At 48.5% G+C, this 21,372-nt stretch overlaps 2 protein-coding genes across 4 annotated transcripts in view; both read right to left on the reverse strand.

Moving 5' to 3' along the window:
* LOC111858721 (paxillin-like) overlaps positions 1-15,954 on the reverse strand; it is a 33,216-nt gene extending 17,262 nt beyond the window's left edge. The window contains exon 1 of one of the 2 annotated variants that reach the window (XM_072707836.1): positions 15,791-15,954. In XM_072707836.1, coding sequence (XP_072563937.1) covers positions 15,791-15,803 — 13 coding nt within the window. In that variant the 5' untranslated portion in view covers positions 15,804-15,954. The remainder of the gene's footprint in view (positions 1-15,790) is intronic. The other variant, XM_072707837.1, reaches the window with a different exon arrangement.
* Positions 15,955-16,599: 645 nt separating this feature from the next.
* ctu1 (cytosolic thiouridylase subunit 1 homolog (S. pombe)) lies at positions 16,600-19,480 on the reverse strand. Of its 2 annotated transcripts, none has more exons than XM_023840626.2 (3): positions 19,328-19,480; positions 17,786-18,305; positions 16,600-17,599 (listed from the first exon to the last, which is right to left on the reverse strand). In XM_023840626.2, the coding sequence occupies exons 2-3, from the start codon at positions 18,279-18,281 to the stop codon at positions 17,064-17,066; spliced, it is 1,032 nt and encodes a 343-aa protein (XP_023696394.1). In that variant the 5' UTR covers positions 18,282-18,305; positions 19,328-19,480; the 3' UTR covers positions 16,600-17,063. The 2 variants fall into 2 exon arrangements, with proteins under 2 accessions (XP_023696394.1, XP_023696393.1); XM_023840625.2 differs by having other exon boundaries at positions 17,786-18,308.
* Between the last annotated feature and the right edge of the window lie 1,892 nt (positions 19,481-21,372).

Raw genomic sequence — 21,372 nt, forward strand, 5'->3', positions numbered from 1 at the left:
AAGGCCTGTCCATGTCATGGCCCACTAAGGCCCACCGAGTTCACAGACAACCAAGGACCACTCACCTCATGGCCAGCCAAGGTCTGCCCAATGCACAACCTGGCCACCTCATGGCCCGTTGAGGCTCGCCCACCTCACGGCCCGCCCACTCCAAAGTCAGCCAAGGTCCACCCACCTCATGGCCCACCAAGGCCCGCAAACTTCATGGGTAGCCAATTCCTGCCCACTTCATGGCCTCCCAAGGCCAGTCAACCTCAAGGCCCACCTCACGTGACCCACTTCACGGCCAGCCAAGGTACACTCACCTCATGGCCCACTAAGACATAGCCACCCACTTCACCCACCTTAAGACCAGCCGAGGTCCACCCACCTCACAGACTCCCAAGGTCTGCCCACCTCACGGCCCTAATGGCCTGCCAAGGTCCGCCCACCTAAAGACCAACCAAGACCTGCTCACCTTATGGCCTGCCAAGGTCCGCCCACCTAAAGACCAACCAAGACCTGCTCACCTTATGGCCTGCCAAGGTCCACCCACCTAAAGACCAACCAAGACCTGCTCACCTTATGGCCTGCCAAGGCCTGCCCACCTTATGGCCTGCCCACCTTGCACACATCTGCATGGAGCTTCTGTCACGGCTGGAACTAGTTCCCAGCAACCGGGTCACAGCTCCACCAGAGATGAAATTACAGGGGCTGAGTAAAACCAAGATGGGCTGGGCAGCACCTAGAGGGATGGCTCAAAATTCCAGTGAGGACCAGTGAAAGGAAAGGAGGGCCAGTTAACCCCCAGTTCTCCAGTGAAAAAGGCAAATGGTTGCTATGTAAAGACCAATGTTCCTAAGGGCAGATCCGACAGGCAGACCCAAAGCCCCACCTTCAGCACACGATGGCGCCGGATGACTTTGCTCCCTGCGTCTGACGCATGCATGTGCCCCCCCCCCCATCCCCCCTGCCTATTTACGGGCGAGACACCGCACAGAGCCACGCTGACACCCATGGTGGACTATCAACCACCATCTAAAAATAACTCACACCTGACCAGGGCAGTCTAGTTAAGCATGTCCTCCCCCACCCGGGAGCAGCGCTGTGCGGGCACCCTACACATGGTGGGACCAAGAGCTTGTGCAGTTTGCGGGGGTCCATTTTCAAATTATTGGGGGTATCTTTTCCCTGAACAAGAAACACCTGAAGGTCCACAGGTGCTGGTCGACGCCTCGTTCACGCTCGCAGATCCCTCAGCTGCTCTCTTTGATACCCCAAACGCCCTTATGTTGCACTTTGTCTTTTAATTTGAACAGCTCTCGCATTAGCTCCCTGCTGTGTTTCTAACAGCTCCTGTTCATTTTAAACTGCACTTGTTACTGGTCCCTCATTGGAAGTACAGCCTAAGCTATGTGCTCCTGGAAAGCTGCATGCTCATAATTTATTATCTACCTCGACTGTACCTTGTTTCAGACAAAAGTGTCTGCTATATAACTAAATGTAAATGTGATCACCCAGCCCACACCACCCACTCTCAGGGAGTCATTATATTATAATACTGCCCAGCTCAAAAAGTCTTGAATCAACTGCAAAACTCACATTTTCTGTTATTTCCTGCATTACACACAATAGGGAACTCACGTTCACCAGCTGCTGCACTCCCGTCCCGGCCAGGAACACACAGATGTCTGTGTTCTCCTCTACGGAAAAGTCTCTTCTCAAGATACAACTAATTAGTCCGGTCAGAGTGACTCGAGGAACATTAATTCCATTCTGTGGATGTGGTGGCAGGAAGCAGAGGAGACTAGGGATGGAGCTGTAGGGAGGCTAAGCTAGAAGCTTATGGATGAGATAGTGACATGACAGCTTGCGTCTGGTGATTCGGGAAAGCCTGGATGTCTGCAGCAGACCCAGAAAAGCACCACACAGTTACTTCTGCCATTGGCAGGGTTTCCAGGGTGGGGGAGGGTCTCAGACAGAGGTGGGTTGTGCAGGTCTGGAGAGTGGAAGTCAAGACCAAGACTGTGTCTCAACCAACCAGTTGAACATAAACAGTCACATTCAGAGAGTACTCAACTGGTTGGTTGAAACAAAATCTTGGTCTGGATTTTTACTTTCTGGGCTTGAACTACCCATCTCTGGTCTCAGACCACCCTGGTGTCAATCCATGTGACACCATGACCTGCAGACTTTATCACCCATTCCTGTTCAAACATAGTTTGCCAGTTACATGTCAGACACTTCACTGTGACCTGAAGGGCAGCCCCCCACCCTGCACAATCAGCAGGGAGGGGTCATCCCAAGGTGTAGCTCCCCCACTGGCAGCTCAGCAAATGCCTCCCTGGAGGGGAGGAGTAGGAAGCTGATATCCATCACAGAATGTGGCACCCCTCCTTCCAGGACCACGATTATGTAAACTCTGCTTGTCGCAGGCTCTTGCCCAAGAGCACTACTGCGGCGAGTTCCTCGGCCAGCTCCCCAGCAGACGCTATCCTCTTCAGGCTGAGATTGCTGCCGCACCCTCGGAAATATTGCTTTCATCACGACAGTGAGGTCTTCACTGTGAAACCGAGAGACTTCCTGTTTCTTGCAGCACAGACCGTTTTCACCAGAACAGAGCTTTGCCTTAAAAGGCGAATCCTCAAAAAACTGCAGATTTAAGTAAACAGGACAGGGTTTTATAGTAATGTATAGTCATTTGTAGCGGTTTTCCCTTCCATGAATCAACACTTTATCATGGTAGAGGGGTTTATGCGTCCCAATGATCTTAGGAGCCATGTTGTTGGGGCTTCTGCCCCTGGTAGGATCTCCCATGGCAAACAGGTCCTACTTGAGGGGCCAGACTAAAATGATTCAAATGATCCTTATAATGGACAAAATCAAGAATCCAGATATTTGCCTGGAACAGGGACACTGGGGCCTTTCCCTGGAGCCTGGCCAGAAAGGGAACTCCTGGACAGGCACCTGGCAATCGGGCCTGCACCCATGAGGCCCAGCCAAGCACAACCCGAACGAGCCATTCTCTTCATGATTTGTGCCACCATCACTGAGGCGGCTGAGTAGAGCTGTGGCTGTAAGGTTGTTGGTGCCTGTTATGGCGGTAACCCTTGGTTGTGGACACCAGAGGTAAAGGAAGATGTCAACCTGAAGAAAAAGGCCTTCTGAGGTTTGTTAGCTTGTGCGTACAGAACCCATCACACTTGTGAACTCGCAGCACTGATCTCGAACATTTTGAAGCAAGACCCCACATGTGCAATTTCCTTATTTACGTATGTGCATTAGTCCACTTGAAACTCTACCTCTACGAAGTTACATACAAGCACCTTATTGTATATATATCTTGCATATATATAGTGACTGTACATACTCTGCCATTCTATTTATGCCTCGAATCTATTTAATTGTAAATATACTGTGCATCTGCTGGCGTGTTCCAAACTAATCTCATTGTACTTACAATGACAATAAAGCATCTATCTATCTATCTTTATGCTCAACTAGTTGGTTGAAACAAAATGCTGGTTTGGATTTTTACTTTCTGGACCTGAAATGTCCACCTCTGGTCAACGGATGGATGTAGTGGTGTTTTGGCACCTCCTGCACAGAATGTAAACCCACCCCCCACCCCCCCGCATGATCTTCTGTCATCAGAAGCGACCCACAGAATGTCATGATCCAATGACGACACGTTTATCCCAGAAGCCCCTGAATCATGGCTGGCGCCACCGCATGTCCTGCAGAGTCAGTGTCCCAACCCAATTACCAGGAGGACCTTTAATCAGGAGGAGGGAACAATGGGGGGGTGTGGGGTTTGAAGAATAGACCTCCAACTGAATGACTGTCCACAACTGGAACTCAGAGCATGGGTGAAGGGGGGGGTTACAATTCTCTGAATCAGGCCCAGTGTTTTCATACCTAAAATTGGAGCGCCCTCCTCAACACAGACCTTTGATACTATTCATGCAACAAACATCTTCCCTGGAACTCATCAATCACGCCAGCGGCTTCTCTAAATAACAGTGGGACCAACAGGGTCCAAAACTCTCCTGAACGGTCCCCTTAAGCTCCGTGTTCCCATTCAGCTGGACGACCTGAGGGGAACGTACAGAGTGGCCCTGGGGACAAACCCGGGCCTTCCTCAAATTATCTCATGGTGGGGGGGGAGTGCAGAAAACACCCATTACTCTAGACAGGACATCCTGCCTACAAAAAAAAATGCTCTTCTTGTTTGTATAGCCTGCCTCATTTCCCGTGGCCTTCATCAGTAACACCCACACCCCCCCACACACACATACATAGACACACACACAAGCACAGGGATATTTACAGGAAAAGAGAGTAATTTTTGGGGCCACTTTGAAACTACATGATCTGAAAAAAACATACATTACTAACATCACCTCATTTACAGTTAAAAGGAATCTATAAACCTGTAACTGAATTAATTCCCCTTATAACCAGGCAGGATTATAAGACATTGAGGCTACCTCAAACTCACAACCCCAGCATGTGCTGATCATTACTGGAACCTGCACTGCTCCATGCCTGCTGAAGGTGGCAGCCAATTTGTGAAGAGCACCAAGGTTGCAAGAACATTTTGGGGCTCAGCCAGGTGGGAGGGTGGTATGGATGTTATAAGAATAACAATGAATTTTATTAAAACTAAAGCGTGCAAAGCAGGGTCATGAAATAAGATGTGAAAGTAAAATAAAACAGACAGACAGGCAGACAGATAGATAAACAGATAGATAGATAGCTTTATTAATTCCGAGGGAAACTTAGTCTAAATGATAACTATGAAAATTGCTTCTGAAACCAACTGAAATAAATTTAACACAATTGTCAAATACTTCCAATTATCATTTTAAATACTACTTAGCTAAAGTAATGATTTGTTTATCTTTGGGCCTCTTGTGCAATCCACTTAAACCAGAAAAAAAATTGATGGCACAACATTGTGACATTTTGTAGCAGTCAGCAAATTCCTATCACTCTCAGTCCATCCCTACGAATTAAATTACTAAAACGTAAAGTAAAATATGTAACAACTACATAGATTTACATCTTTAAATTAAACACTAATGAAACTACACCTACAACTAAACCATATTTCAAATGAAAAAAAATAATATAAAAACTAAATTAAAAAAATTAAAACAAGAATGCAAAAACATACACAAGTTGCTTTACAAATGTATTTAATTTCAGTTTGGAGCTATCTGGGAGTCTTTATAATCCTGTAGGCAGTATTTTCGGACTTTATCAGTCAACCATCTGCTAGCCATTTATGTTATCAGTATGATTGTAGAAGATCGAAAAGGTGCTTATATACAATCTTTGATCCAACTAAGTTCTGACTTCCTGCTACTGGTTTGTGTCACCCAGTAGAGCCTCCGCAAACCTGGGTTGCCAGTATATTGCCTGACTCTATATATCTAGTTATTTGGTTATGGGGGTTTCATTTATGTTTTATTTATTTAAGACATTTTTTGACATTCCAATTCAAATGTCTGGATATTCCTAAGAATTAAAAGTTCATTGCTGTTTGAAAGGGTGTACTTGCATTATTACGCAATTATATTATCCAAGTGGAAAGTTCCAGACCCAGGTTATGTTTCAACCAACCAGCTGAATATAAAGAGTCACAGTCATAGAGTATTATGTGACTGTGACTCTTTATACTCGACTGGTTGGCTGTAACAAACTCTTGGTCTGGATTTGTACTTTCTGAACACATTACTGCAATCTATGAACACTATCCATTTTCACACACATTGCAGATTAGCTGAGCAAACTTTACAGACAAACCCGCCTTCCTGCAGCATAAACTACAGCATGTCCTCTTTCAGGAAGCACTATCACTCAATACAGCCATAAGGCGCTTGACTAACATGCCATACTGCAGGTGCAAATGCCTAAAAGAGGAAGAGAACGTACATAAATCACAAGCTCCGACTCAATAAACACTCAAAGCACACTTGGTACCAGTGCATTCAGGAGCACTGGAGCGAAGGATGCCGATGGAGCTGAAAGAGCAAGACAGCAGCAGAGAGAATGACCAAGATGAAGAGCGTCTCTGCCTGGTGAAAAGCAATCCGCTGTGGGCGACTGTGTCCTAGTGCACAGAACGCCAGTGAGGGCTACAGGCCAAGGAGTTCAGCCAAATCCAAGCCGCTTCACAGTAGCAGCTACAATCCAGAGAGGCAAAGCACTACATCACTACTGCTGCAGTACATACAGTGTCAGTGTCAGTGTCAGTGCAGTACCAGTGGGTCTGCACCTGTGCCACGTGAGACACGGCACCGCACAGTGCGTGATGCGGCCTTGGGGTTGTATCCCAGGCACATGCAGGGGGGGCAGGGAGCTGAGGGCGTCTGAGCACCTGCCTCTTTTGCCTGATCAATTGAAAGAGCCCCCCCTTTCGAGCTTCTAAATGCCCCTTAGAAACTGATGCACCAGCCGGCAAAATTTACCCTCCTTGTCTGCAAAATTTACTCTCATGCACCTCTACCCCTTTGCACAGCACTGATATATCCAGTCAGCAAAGTGTGCAATTATAACCCCACTACTTTATTTCTACTGTATCAAACCTGAGAGACGACAGGCCCTGGCAGAAGAGCAGGGACACTAACATTTTGAACACGGTCCTGGCCAACGATCCAGGGTAGAATAACCGAAGGTCACCAGGCCTTTGCAGAGACTGACCAAATCCACATCAAAAAAGTGACCTTCAACGTAGCAGGATGTGAATGAATGAAGCCCATTGCCTTCCTTTTGAAGGGTTTCCTGAAAGAATAAAATGCCACCGCATGCACTTTGTGCAGGATAGTCCAGTATTTTTGTGTGATGTACTTTCAGCAGAGTATACTATAGTGCTGTGGGACAGGATTCTGCTGCTACATAATACTACAGACTCTTAACAGCATCTGTCTAAAAAGGAAAGCCAATAGGGTGATGGGGTTTCAGCCAATAAGGTTTCACTGTGTTTGGAGGGGGGGGGAGTACTGTCCATGGCCTCATTTCGGACCAGATAGACATAAATGGAACAGTTTTCCCAACAGCAAACAGGCCAAATGCATCTGGATTCCTGTTAAATCAGGGAGCCGCATGCATCACTCCACACCGGGTCCCAGAGATGTCCCAGCATCCTCTGCGGGGGATGGGAGAGCAGCTGAGGAAACACTGGGGAGAGCTGCTCTGACCTGCCACATATATATGCACATTAATGAACTAACACCAACCTGGGCATCTTTCACCGTGACCCTAATTATTTCCCCCTTAAAACTACAGATGGGCACCACAGCCATGGAAACAGAGGCAGGACCTGGGACACGGGGGGGGGGGGGGGGGGTCTACAGGGCATGCAGGAAAACAGGGCTTAAGGGTTTCTTCTCTCAGGTGGCCGTCTCTAATGCTCATCATCATGCGACCAGCTGTCACACTGTGAGTCATGGCTTTTCAACAGGAAAATGTTTCATCTTCTGGCCGGGTTATTTATAGGGGGTCATCGCCACCACCACCCCCGCTGGAGGGCCCTGGCTTGCCCCCCCCCCCCCCCCCAGCACTCAGATATCAGCTAGAGAGCACAGCCTTCACGTGTTATGTTGTCCAAGCACCCTCAGGCAGTCATCATGCGACTTACTCCAAAGGAACGCAAGCACCTTCAGCATGGAGTCATCATGCAGCTGCTACAAACGAAAGCAAGAGCATTCTGCAGGGAGTCATCATGCAACTGCTCCGACCAAACACAAGTGCCTTCAGCCACGGCGTTATCATGTGGCTGATCCAAACAAACACAAGCACCTTCAGAATGGAGTCATCATTCAACTGATCCAAACAAACACAAGCACCTTCAGAATGGAGTCATCATTCAACTGATCCAAACAAACACAAGCGTCTTTGGCCATGGAGTCATCATGCGGCTGATCCAAACGAATGCAGACGCATTCTGCAAGGAGTCATCATGCAGTTACTCCAAACGAATGCAGACGCATTCTGCAAGGAGTCATCATGCAGCTACTCCAAACGAATGCAGACGCATTCTGCAAGGAGTCATCATGCAGTTACTCCAAACGAATGCAGACGCATTCTGCAAGGAGTCATCATGCAGTTGCTCCAAATGAATGCAAGCATGTTCAGCCACAAAGCGTCTCACTGAGAAGATGGTGTCCAAAATGACCCTTTTCCATTTTTTCACTGCTTTTGTCATCTGGTTTTAGTTAGGACCGCTGGAGCGCCGCCATGACCCGGGCTGAAAGTGACCCCATATGCCAATACTATGAGGCAGCCTGCCTCAGTCCTGCTGCCAGCACACACCCGAGCTGACAGGCCCAGCTTTTCAGAAATGCCATCTCCAAAAACAAGACTGCAAGACTTGCCAAGTTCACTGGGGTACAAACCCCCCCCCAGGAACACCAAGTACCAAGTGAAGCAGGTTTAAATTCACAAGAAACTAAAGAAACGCAACGAAGAAGAGAATGAATAAACTCTACTGTTAGTGTGTAGCTGTATCGCCGCAGTTACTGGTATCTAGGCAACAGTAGAGGAAGGGCGTCCACGCCCCCCCTCCTGTGACACAAGTCTCAAAAAGTCAACTTTACAGGTGGCAGAGCAGTGGTGAAATGCTGACTGTCACTCCACAGGGGGAAACCTGATCTGTCCACAGCCAGGGGGCTTATTTATATGGTCGGGGGCAAAGAGAGATGGGAGGCTGTGAAAAGGAGCAGAGCCAAGAAGCAAGTTAAAAAAGAGAGAGGGAAGCACTCAGAACTGAAGGGAGAGATTTAATGGTGGGTGAGGGGCGTGAGCACGAGGAGGAGCCAGACAGGCAGCTGCCTTAATGTCCCTTTTATACCACTCAAAGGATCGAGGAACAATGAAAAAACAAACTGTTATGCCACACAGGATGACAGGCCATTGGCCGGGAATGACAGCACCTGCACCCAATGACGTTCCTAAATAAATAAATCAACAGGATTCACATTTTCCCCCCAAATTTTCAGTCATGTTCACTGGTGGACTCAGGGCAGGAGGAGGGGGGAGCAAGTGCCCCCCAGTGCCCCTAAAGCAGCAAAATCGCTGCTATCGGCTGCCCTTCACATGATTTAGCCTTCATGTGCGGAGATGTGCCCTATAGAGCAAGACAATATGACACAGTGCCCTTCTCATGGAGAGGATGGGACACAGTGCCCTTCTCATGGAGAGGATGGGACACAGTGCCCTACAAAGTGCCTTTGCAACAGTCTAAGCAGCTCCTATGGATACCCATCTAATGGAAAAGGCTGCTGTTATGAAGTGCCTTGTAATGGAGAGAAAAATCTCTCTGATGGGTGACCTTCCAGTGAAGAAAATGAGATATGGTGCCCCACTATGAGATTCAGTTTCCCGTACATGCAATAAAAGTACAGTAGATGAATAATGTACCCTCCTAAGCACAGAAAAATGCGATATCTAGGTTGCCTCTGTAGTCCATAAAGCATTAGTTGAACAATCTTAATCAGGGACTACGTCACCAGACATAGGACACCATACTACACATGTTTGGGGGGGGGGGGGGATATCATGCAATAGGCACCCTTTTTATTTCTTTGCCACTGCCCTCCAAACAGGCTGAGTCTGCCACTGGTCATACTGCCATTAGGGCATGTTCACTCTGGGATTCGGAATGAAGCGAACGGCTCAGATAGCATATATACGAGCTGTCTGTGCAGACGTGAGGTTCCCAGGAATGATTTCCATCTGAGGAGCCTCTCCTGCTCCGTTTCTGCAATTTCAGTGTCAGAAAGTGAAGCTAAACGCAGCATGCATCCCGCAGCACCCCCTACAGGCCACAGAGCAGGCTAACAGCCCCCCTGAATTCCCATGTCGATACACATGGTTGAGTGTTAAAGGTCCCTGAGAGTGACCCGCGGTCACCAGAGCATGAGAGACGCAGATGATCCACTGTGCTCATCGCAATCAACGCTGACTGATTCCGATTCTGCTCATACTCATACACTGGCTGTGTGTACTTGTGGAAAGACGGGATAGATCACAGGTGACACACAAAACCAGCTGTGCACGCAGTCACCTTGCACCCCGCTCACTGTCTGAGGGACAAGGCTGAAATACACCCTGGACATATAAACCCACATAGACCTCCTCATTCAGACCTCCACACACACTCAGACCTCCACCACACACACTCAGACCTACACATACACAGATATACTCACATAGACACTCAGATACCTCCACACGCAGACACACACACACACAGACCCCCCACATATGCAGTCACACACACAGACCCCCCACACACAGACACTCAGACCTCCACACGCACATAGACCCCCCACATACAAAGTCACACACAGAGAGACTCCACCCACACACAGTCACACACATACAGACCCCCCACACAGTCACACACAGACCCCCATACAGACACTCAGACCTCCACACAGTCACACACACACACACTCAGACCTCCACACACACAGATCCCCCCACAGACACTCAGACCTCCACACACACACCCCACACAGACCCCCACATAGTCACACACACACAGACCATCCCACAGACACTCAGACCTCTACACACACACAGACCCCCCACATACAAAGTCACACGCAGAGAGACCCCACACAGAGCCCACACATACAGACCCCCCACACAGTCACACACAGACCCCCATACAGACACTCAGACCTTCACACACACAGTCACACACACAGACCCCCACATAGTCACACACACACAGACCCCCCCCACAGACACTCAGACCTTCACACACACAGTCACACACACAGACCCCCACATAGTCACACACACACAGACCCCCCCCACAGACACTCAGACCTCCACACGCACACAGACACTCAGACCTCCACACGCACACAGACACTTAGACCTCCACACGCACACAGACACTCAGACCTCCACACGCACACAGACACTCAGACCTCCACACGCACACAGACACTCAGACCTCCACACGCACACAGACACTCAGACCTCCACACGCACACAGACACTCAGACCTCCACACGCACACAGACACTCAGACCTCCACACGCACACAGACACTCAGACCTCCACACGCACACAGACACTCAGACCTCCACACGCACATAGGCACAGACACACAGACCCCCCCCACAGACACTCAGACCTCCACACGCACACAGACACTCAGACCTCCACACGCACACAGACACTCAGACCTCCACACGCACACAGACACTCAGACCTCCACACGCACACAGACACTCAGACCTCCACACGCACATAGGCACAGACACACACATAATCACAGGTGGCTCCAGCTCTAAAGCTATCTATCGCTGCACTGTATCAAAGTCTCTGCTGGGCGGCAGCTCCTTAAGTCATCAGAGCCAGAAGCCTAGACTGGTTACGGTGAAGAATAGGGTACCCCCCCAGGACAATGTGTGTGTTTGGGGGGGTGGGCAGAGACTTTGAAAGCAGTGTATTGCTCCGCTATCACTGACACAATCAGCACTGTTCCAGAGCCAGGGACCCCGGCCAATGACAGAGGGGGCGTGCCGTGTGGGGGGGGGCTGTGGAAAGGGTTAGAGTTAGCAGCAGTCGCCTCATGCTAATGACACACTTCCTGTTTTTCATCTAACGTAACGCCTAACAACGGCACATAGCCTTAGAAGACGTGTAAACAAATTGATTATAAATTGCATGCTGTGGATGTTCTATACATTCACTGCTGAATTTCCAAGGGCCGATTCCTCCACCGTTTTCCTAGGACGCAGAGCTGAGAAACGCCCTCTCACAGCCCTAGGGGCCATTTTCCTGTTTTTTCTGGAGGGGGATTCCAAGATGACTCATTTACTGAAGGCTGTTTCCGCGCCCCCGCGCCATCTCTGTTACCCTCATGCCCCCTCATACCCCCCCAGGACATCAGCATTTGAAGAGACCTGAACTCACTAGGACACCTTTTCTCTGGTACAATGACAACATGGTTAACCCGGGGATCATGAGGTCCACTGAAAATTTCACTTTACTCAAGACTACAAGGAAATTGTGCAGCTTAGGGGTCAAGGGTCACCTTCTGCTGCCTAATGAACAAGGCGAAATGCTTTTTATGCTGCTCATGAAGAACAGGAAATGAAGAATAAAGACACAAGCTTCTGCACTGAACAGGAAAGCAGCCACTACCCACATCAGCAGCCACACTAGCGGACACTTACAGGCACTCAGGGGAACAAATTCCCGAAGTAAAGCAGCAGTGCTGCCCCTAAAAAATACAATTTGCATCCACGGCATGAAAATTTCAAATTAAACATTTAAAAGCAGCAAGGCAGGGGCAGAGCAAAGAGCTGCTGGGGACGGTAAGAGAGGGAAGGCAGGCAGTGCCAGACCCTTAACCACTCTGCCACCTGCTGGACATCATGGGTCCTGTCAGTGTTCTGGAAACGAGTAACCAGGGGGTGCTGGTCAGGGTGCAGAACTCTTCAGCTTCATCTACCCCTCCACTGCAAAACCACACCTTCACATTTCAGAAGCTTGTCACCAGCAACGGGTTCAAACCGCCCGGTCGGCCAGACGCGCTGAATGGTTTTCTTATGCTTCGCATTCTGGGCAGACAATGGGCATGTGGTCAATCTACACACTTTTGGACTGGAGCCGCATACGGAGGGCCTGTGCGGGACAAGGGCGCCGCATGGGAGGCGCCTCATGGGAGGCGCCGCATGGGAGGCGCCGCATGGGAGGCGCCGCATGGGAGGCGCAGCATGGGAGGCGCAGCATGGGGTATAGCCAGATCCACCGTTCATGCAACGACAAATTAAAAGCAGAATGCGGCTCCCCCAGGAAAAGCAGAACGGCCATCGTTATGAATGAAAACATCGTCTCTTTTTCAATGGAAACGGGGCTCAGGCTTCTGGTCAGTGACAGGGAGAGTCGGGTGGCTGAGACACCAGAGCCCTCGCAATCATTTTAGCGACCAGCCAACCTCAGGCTCAACCTAAATATAACCCAGTGAAGCTTGATACCAGCTTCCCAGAATGGATTTTATAAATTAGAGGAAAGACACTGACAATTTTATAGGTAAGAAATAGCTTTAAGTATAGCGGGCATATGAAATTTCATGAGCTTGTTTTTTACCACTGGAGAACGGTTATTTAAAGAGCAGTATTGTATTTACCCAAGATGCCTTACCTTTTAAAACAGCTACTGGGCATATGTAAACCAGGTAGTAAACAAGTCAGAAAGTGTCAAGTTGGAAACTGAGTTTTTAAAATTAATTTCCAGCTTCCCACCCATTCTGGTCCACTTTTTATTAGTTCCCTGCTCTTCCCCCAAAATAACTCATTCATGAGTCATTCAATAACTCATAAACACTTCTGTTCCACCAGGTACCTAAACCACAAGGTTGTGGCTGCAGCCTGCTCTGCTCGGGACTCGCCATCCTTCACTGCTTCTGTATCAAAGTCACTTCCTCTGGTGTAAAGATACTAAATATTCAGCCCTAAGCAGACCACTACAAACCTACAGTCACACCACCAAGTCCTCCGTCTAGGAAAGACACCGGCAAAAATTTTCCCAGTCTGGACACAGACACAGCGCAGCTCCGCTACATTAATGACAAGCGACCCGTGATGTCTCACAGAAAGCAGCACTTTTTTTTCTCTTGCTGCACGAGGAACGAGCATCTAGGGCCGAGGCAGACTGGTCAGCTGGAGTCAGTCCGCTCCAGGGGTCACAGTACCAAGGAGACTCTCCGACTAAAATGACTGGGAGGGCAGAATGCTTATGAGGCCTTGCATGAACACCTCGGGCAGGACGTTCACCTGTGGGGGGCGCTAGACAGGTCACTGCATGGGAGCAGTGCAGAGCGAGGGGGACAATATGGCCAGCAGCAGGGATCTGCTCCCACATGAGCTTCACAGGACGACGTGACAGACAGCTGCTGCCCGCAGGTGCGGCTTAACGCCACCAACGTTTCCCAGGTGGGTCGGTCACCTGTGTGGGCTTTAACCTCACCAGAACCAGGAATGCAGCCTCTCACTTCAGTGGACCTGCATTAGTGTTTCCGCCCAGGCCATCCTGGTCTGACGGAGCTCGTGGCAGAACCAGCAGCACGACAAGAGGGAGGAGCTCATCACAGGCTAGTTCTCAGAGGAGTCTGCAAAAACCCAGTAGGGCTTCCTTTAAGAAGACCAGTAACATCACCATTAAGACGACAACTCAGAGAGGCCAAGCGTGCAGATCAACTGAAGGACTGCAGCCGGTACACAGACTAGAGGTGCATTTACACCAAAAGGGCACAATTCTGGAGGTTTTTACCAGTCAAAGTGACCACAAACAGGCCAGGTTAAGACACTAATCCTAGATGACATGTGTTCAAATGCAAGGTCTGTGGGTGTCACCATTGAAAGGGGCCGCTGTGCACATATGAAATGTACACCTTCCTCTCTCCAAGCCCAGCAGCTTCACAATCGATCTGGAACTCATCTAACAGAAAGGCTAAGAGCACACTGAGGATAAGCAGCTATTATGCTGCTCCGAGTACTAATACAGCAAAGGAGAGAAGGATCCCAAAGCAGTGTGTGCGTGTGTGTCTGCGTGTGTGCGCGTGTGTCTCTGTGCTACAGACTTACACAACTGGATCATGCACTTTTTACGATAGAGAGAACTAGCAAGTAAAACAGGGCAATTAATGCCCCTTTTAAATTACAGACATACAACAAAAAGACTAAGTTTGTCTTTGCCTGAATGTATTTGAAAAGAAATGTATAAGGCACGAACACATACTCGTACACACTCGCACACACAAACCTCCTATAATCGTTTCGGTGATCTCAGTGATCTTAATCTTAAAGGAAAAAAACCTCTGGACAAAAAAAGAGTATTATTAATTTTTAGTTCCAGCAAATCCAGTCGATTTCATACTTGCAGAAACATCAGTGAACATATATTTTGAATAATTAGTATTTCAATATTCATATATTATCCTAATGCGTTGTCGCAGTTAGGGTGTGGGACGTCGCCAGCCTAAAATACTGTGGTTTAGGGGTTAACGCGGTAAGAAACCCCTGAGACGTTTAATCAACAGCCATGCAACGTAAAAATGTTTAATCAACAGGGCATTTATTCCCACGGCGATGAAGAGCATGAGGACGAGCTCGGGGCAGCGCATCGCGCTAAGGGGGCGCCGTTTTTATGGTGAAACGCCGCATGGGTCCGCCTCCCATTACGGCCGCTAAGAAGCGTCCGAGGCTCGCCGGTTCGGGGACATAATTAGAAACGGGATGTGGACTGTCCGGGTAACTTACTTTGTATAAGTTAGGCTAGTGAGCTGTACGGTGCATCCCCCCTTCCCACACATCTCTGTGGCACATTCTGCATTTTTGGGACCGGCCACAGTCCGACAAAACAAGGCAGCGGTGCCGAAGGGAGCGCGCCCACGTCCGGCCACGACGCTGGCCGTGCCCCGGTCCGGCAGAACCGGCGGGAACACGATCGGGTGGGTCGGATCGGGGAGGGCGGACTGTAGCCCCCGATCAGCCAGAAACCCGCAGTCAGCAGTTGTGCAGAAATGTGGGATTCCTGCTAAACTTGCGAAGCGCGGTCCAACCAGCCCGGCTGGGTTAACTGCTCACCCGCATCTCCATCGCGTTCCTAAACTAATACTGCACAAGCATCCCTGCTTATGCTTATTTATCGGAATAAAAATAATGTGACTGGGAGTTGAACTCATATTATTCGCAGATCCACACCCCCTCTTATTTTCCGCTATCCAACCATCCAAAGGACATTTTAAAAGAAGAGCCCCCGCGGCATGCAGTCTTACCGAGATCATCCATTGTAGTTCGGTAAAAGGAACCGGGCCGGCGGTGCTGCTCGCTGCTGCCTCTCTATCCTTTGCCTCCACGTAAACCCAGTGCTATCAAACCCTTATGATCTTCGCCTAGGGCAACGTAGAAGTTTCATACAAGTCCCGTGTGCGCGCGCGCGATCCCGCGGCGCGCCCCCGGCTGAACTCCCAGCGCGGGGTTGGTGAATGATGACCTCTAGTGGGACTACCGGGAGCGTTTTTGATCCGACAAATAAAACGATTCATCTTAAATGTGGGTCCATTGTCCTGGTTTGCCAGTTAAGAAACATGGAAATGTGTTTGGACAGATTGCTGACATCTTATATATTTTTAAAAAGACCCACTGCTCAAAAACTGTACCGTTCAGTCATGGCATGAGGAATATGGGGGGGGGGGGTATGAGCAGTGGTTAGACAGTGAGGCTCCTGGGTTTAGTTACAAACTGCTGTAAGCCGAGCCTTTGCTAACAGGGCTGGTGAAAAAAGCGTGTCAGGAGGCAGTGACCCAGGGCGGCCCCTCGGACCAAGAGCCCTGGAACCGCAGTGCGTGGGTGGCAGGATATTCATGGCACGACTACCCCCACCACAGGAAGATAGATGTTGCAGACCCACCCAAGGCGATGCTGGCTACCTGAAAGCCCTGTGCTGAACACAAATTGAGCTTGCCACTTTGTCATGAAGGAAATTCAAACAACATGAAAGGCTATTAATAATGAGGTGGAAGCTGCTTCCATACTTGTCCTGCCACAAGAACAAAATATATAAAAAAAAATAACTACACCTTCCTTTAAAAACAAACGACACTTTATTAACGTGGGTACATTCTGCACCGACAGCTTTTACCCATGCAGGCACACCAGGATCAGGCTGTGTCAGAGAAATTTGTCCCAACCATAGATGCTCAATTAAAACTTCAGTGGACATTCAAAGCACTTTGAAAATTATTTGCAATAACAAAATTAACTGTCAAAATCCTAATAACAGAAGGACCACGCTGTCTGTGAGACATGCTATTTAAAATAATTTGTAAAAATTTTTGTTAAAATGCTGAATATTTAATGTTTCACTGTCCAAATGTGAACCACATTATTCCTTTGTTTATGATTTTAGGTAATTTTTCAGGTATTATTTCCATCCCAGCCAGAGACCTCAGTATACACATTAAAGCCCTTAAACTAAAAGTAACATGACTGCAGCCAGTCAGAAAGATGCTGGGGGGGCAGTTCTTTAGATACACCAGCAGCAACCAATCAGAAATCCACCGCCTTGAGCTTGCGCTCCTCATCCAGGGTGAGTGGCTGCTGGGCTAGGATCTTGCCGTGAAGACGGTGGTGTTTTCCAATGCCCAGGCGCGGAAGGCCACGGTTCAGGCCCTCCAGCAGCATGCAGGACTTGCAGAGCGCCTGGCTGGAAATGTAGCCGCAGCGGTTGCAGGTCCCCTGCACCGGCATGCGCACACCCTCGCGCACAGACAGGTTCTCCCCTGAGTGGATGACATCCATTATGGCGCTAGGCCGCACAGCCTCCAGGTCCTTGAGAAAGGCGCGGGCGTGGCCCCGGTACGCGTTCGGGGAGTAGATGCACTCCGTGGAGAAGTAGTCCAGTCTCTTGAAATAGGCGTAGAGCACAATCTCCTTCTCGTAGGCATACTTGAGGGGCTTGCAGCGAGGCACGGCACCCTCACCCTCACCCGATGTACAGATTGCTGTGCAACGGCGTAGTCTTGCAATGTCGCCGCGCAAAACGTTCATCAACACGGTCTCAGCGATGTCGTCTGCATTATGACCTAGTGGGAGTGGAATTGGGCAAGGTCAACTGAGCAGGTTCTAGCCGAATGTCGTCTAGTATGACTTTTGGCTCAATAATATGCCAGATATTATTGACTAAAAGACAATTTCCGAAGGGTTTTAGACCAACATTTTACTCACAATACTCCTATAACAAGAACCACCCGATGGGCAGAGAAGCTTACCTGTGCAGATCTTGTCCACCTTCAGCATCATGGCGCCACGATCCAGGGCCTGGCGGCGAAACACCCCGCAGAAGGTGCAGTTGTTCTTCAGGCCCACCTGCTTGACGATGGCATCCATGGTCCAGCCATACAGTTCCTCATAGGACACGATCTTCAGTGGCAGCTCATACTGCCTCTGGTTCCTCCGCACCGTCTCCAGGGAGTCGTCGCGATAGCCAGTGATGCCCTCATCCACTGACAGCAGAAGCAGCTTCAGACCATAGTGGTGGCGATCATTGAGCACTTTCAGGACATGCGCCAGCACGGTGGAGTCTTTGCCGCCTGAGGCCCCGATGGCCACCGTCTCACCGCGTGTGAACAGGCTCGCCGACACGATGGTCTCATGCACCTCTTCCTCGAATGCCCAGAAGAAGCACTCCCTGCAGAGCGAGTGACCCGTCTTTGGCCGCTTCAGCATGGCGCGAGCCTGTGCACAGCAGCTGCACACCACCGGCATGGTCACCGCTGCCGTCCCCCCACCCTGCTGCGCAACCAGGGACATGCAGGTCAAAGCAGAGTCACAGGAATGACGATGTGATTTATGCTGAACAGCCTCTAACAGACCCTCTTTCGCATGCCACCACCCTCCAGACGCATGTGCTAAGACTCATATTCATACACCCCCACACCCCTAACCTCCATCCGACAACGACCACTGAAAGCAGCAACATTCGAGCTTGTGTCTGTTGACAAACAGTATTAAACTATTAAACTGCCTTTCCAAAAGAAATGTGCTGTCTTCCAACTTTCAAAGATTTCACAGATTTGGGCGGCAGGTATCAAATCAGCCAATTCACTGATGGTGCACCAAAACCAATGAAATGGTTGCAGATCCATGGAAAACTGCTTTGTAGACTGCAAGCGACATTTACATTTATTTGACAGTCAACTTTCTCTCCTGCTTTTTAAGCAGAGTGATTTGCAATATTTTCCACAAACTATTTAGCTGTCCAACAGCAACCAACAACATATTTAATTTTAGGAGCAAGCCCACCTGGCTATTAAATAAGTAAAACATTGTTCAAAAGTAAAAAGTGTTTAATGCGTCGTAATAGACAGTGACATTCACAAATACTCCATCCCCGGATTTTGGCACCTGCGATACTGCGATACTAAGTACTGAAATGCATGGCATTATATGCATACTTACCTTGAGGACTGGATAAGATACTTAATTTAAAAACATTCCCAGAACTACACACGAAAACAACCTTTTACATAAATGACTAGACAAAGTCCTAATATTCTACATATTTGCTTCCTATCAGAACATACCATTAATTGTTTTGGTACAAACACAAATATACTTATTGTAAATATAGTAAAAGAACATATTACAGTGGGTTAGTCAGGAAAAAAAGATATGACACGCAGTTATTCAGCATATAATACATCGAAAAGGAATCCTTTCCTGTAACAGGCACGGAGCTACTAACTTAACGCGACTTAGTGTACTGGCGATTTTTAAAGAGTTCATTTTAAAGTATAATACAGTAGTATTACCTGAGCAAGTGAAATGCTTTTAAAACGCAGAAATAGACTTCAGCAGAAGGTGCGAAGCTCAGAGGTGAACATGGAAAGCTCTCGTGCGAGCTATAGGGCGCGCGCCGCCATGCTTCGACTACACGCACTTCCTGCTTCCGGTGTCGCAAATCCTGACGCGCAGTGTTTACATCGACTGCTTCGGCAATCGTTGGTTGTAGCTTATAGGAGATGTCCCCCAAAACCATAAAGCTTAATTTGTGTAACTGCTGAGTAATAATTGTATGACGGCATTGTACAGCTGTACATGGATTACCTAATGTTCAATGTTATGAAACTAACTGTATTATGGGCTACCACAATGATACTGTATTTTTCAGAAATACAACTGTACCCTCTCTCAGAGAATGGCCATGCTTGCAATTATTTTAATGACATTATCTTGAGATAACGAGAACATTTAGCAGCATGGCAGCGTAAGCCATGTGATTTAAAAAGACTTGCAGCTTATGCAATATACAGTTTACATTGATATTTAAGGGCCGCTCTGTTTCAATGCCATTGTGTAGATGGGACAGTGTCAAACATACAGCACATTTTGCTTAGTGGAAACCCCCCAAGGATTCATAAGAACATAAGAAATTTACAAACGACAGGAGGCCGCAGGCAGGGGACAGCAGGGAGGGGACAGTAGGCAGGACAGGGGGCTTTAGCTATGGGACAGGGATAAACAGGGAGCTAAATGAATGGAAGTAATGAAGAGATAAATCTACAGAGATGGAGGAAGTGAAAACAATGGAAGTGAAATTAAAACTGATAGACATCATAGTTCATCCATTCCTCCATCCATCCAGTTTCTGTAAAAGCTTATCCTGTTAAGGGTTGTGGGAGACATAGTGAGCAAACAAAATGAATCAGCTGTTCCTGGAAGAAGAGAGGCTTTGAATCCAAGAGTGGGTGGGATTTATTTGGGTGCTGCCATATGATTGGTTTAACTCACATTCCATTTAGCGCTGGGTACATTGTCCTCCACGACAGTATCCTGGCTGACTTCTTCTAGAGAGGGACTGACGGTGCCAGGACTTGGGGAGGGGCTGAAGGAGCAACATCTGAGATGGAAAACCGCCTAGTGACCCGGACACGGGGGCTGAGTGCTTGGCATGGTCCTGGAAGGGAGGCCGTGGAGGTGGCATAGCTACAGCCACAGGAAGGGTGACACAATGTGCTGAAGCACTAGATTAACAGCGCGGATACCCAGCAGCATGATAGCTAAAGTGTTTCATCCAATAATGATCCATTATTCAAGTGCAAAGCAATTTAATTAACTGTGATCTACAGTAAAGTAATTACCCTTAAGACAAAATCTGAAGACGCAAACTCCAGTCTAAAGATATTCATGGAATGTGCCGTATGTTAACATGCGACTGGGAGATGCAAACTCCAGTCCAAAGATATGCATGCAATGTGCCGCATGTTAACATGCGACTGGGAGATGCAAACTCCAGACCAAAGATATGCATGCAATGTGCCGCATGTTAACATGCGACTGGGAGATGCAAACTCCAGTCCAAAGATATGCATGCAATGTGCCGCATGTTAACATCCGACTGGGAGATGCAAACTCCAGTCCAAATATATGCATGCAATGTGCCGCATGTTAACATGCGACTGGGAGATGCAAACTCCAGTCCAAAGATATGCATGCAATGTGCCGCATGTTAACATGCGACTGGGAGATGCAAACTCCAGTCCAAAGATATGCATGCAATGTGCCGCATGTTAACATGCGACTGGGAGATGCAAACTCCAGTCTAAAGATATGCATGCAATGTGCTGCATGTTAACATGCGACTGGGAGATGCAAACTCCAGTCTAAAGATATGCATGCAATGTGCTGCATGTTAACATGCGACTGGGAGATGCAAACTCCAGTCTAAAGATATGCATGCAATGTGCTGCATGTTAACATGTGACTGGGAGATGCAAACTCCAGTCTAAAGATATGCATGCAATGTGCTGCATGTTAACATGCGACTGGGAGATGCAAAATCCAGATATGCAATCCA

This window comes from Paramormyrops kingsleyae, chromosome 2 (genome assembly GCF_048594095.1).
Source record: "Paramormyrops kingsleyae isolate MSU_618 chromosome 2, PKINGS_0.4, whole genome shotgun sequence".
In the NCBI taxonomy this organism is placed as follows: Eukaryota; Metazoa; Chordata; class Actinopteri; order Osteoglossiformes; family Mormyridae; genus Paramormyrops; species Paramormyrops kingsleyae.

Excerpts from the sequence above, each read along its gene's own strand:
- ctu1 (XM_023840626.2), bottom strand. The coding sequence starts at position 18,281 with ATGCCGGTGGTGTGCAGCTGCTGTGCACAGGCTCGCGCCATGCTGAAG. Across the intron at positions 17,600-17,785 it reads GGTGGACAAGATCTGCACAG|GTCATAATGCAGACGACATC; the intron begins GTAAGCTTCTCT and ends CACTCCCACTAG.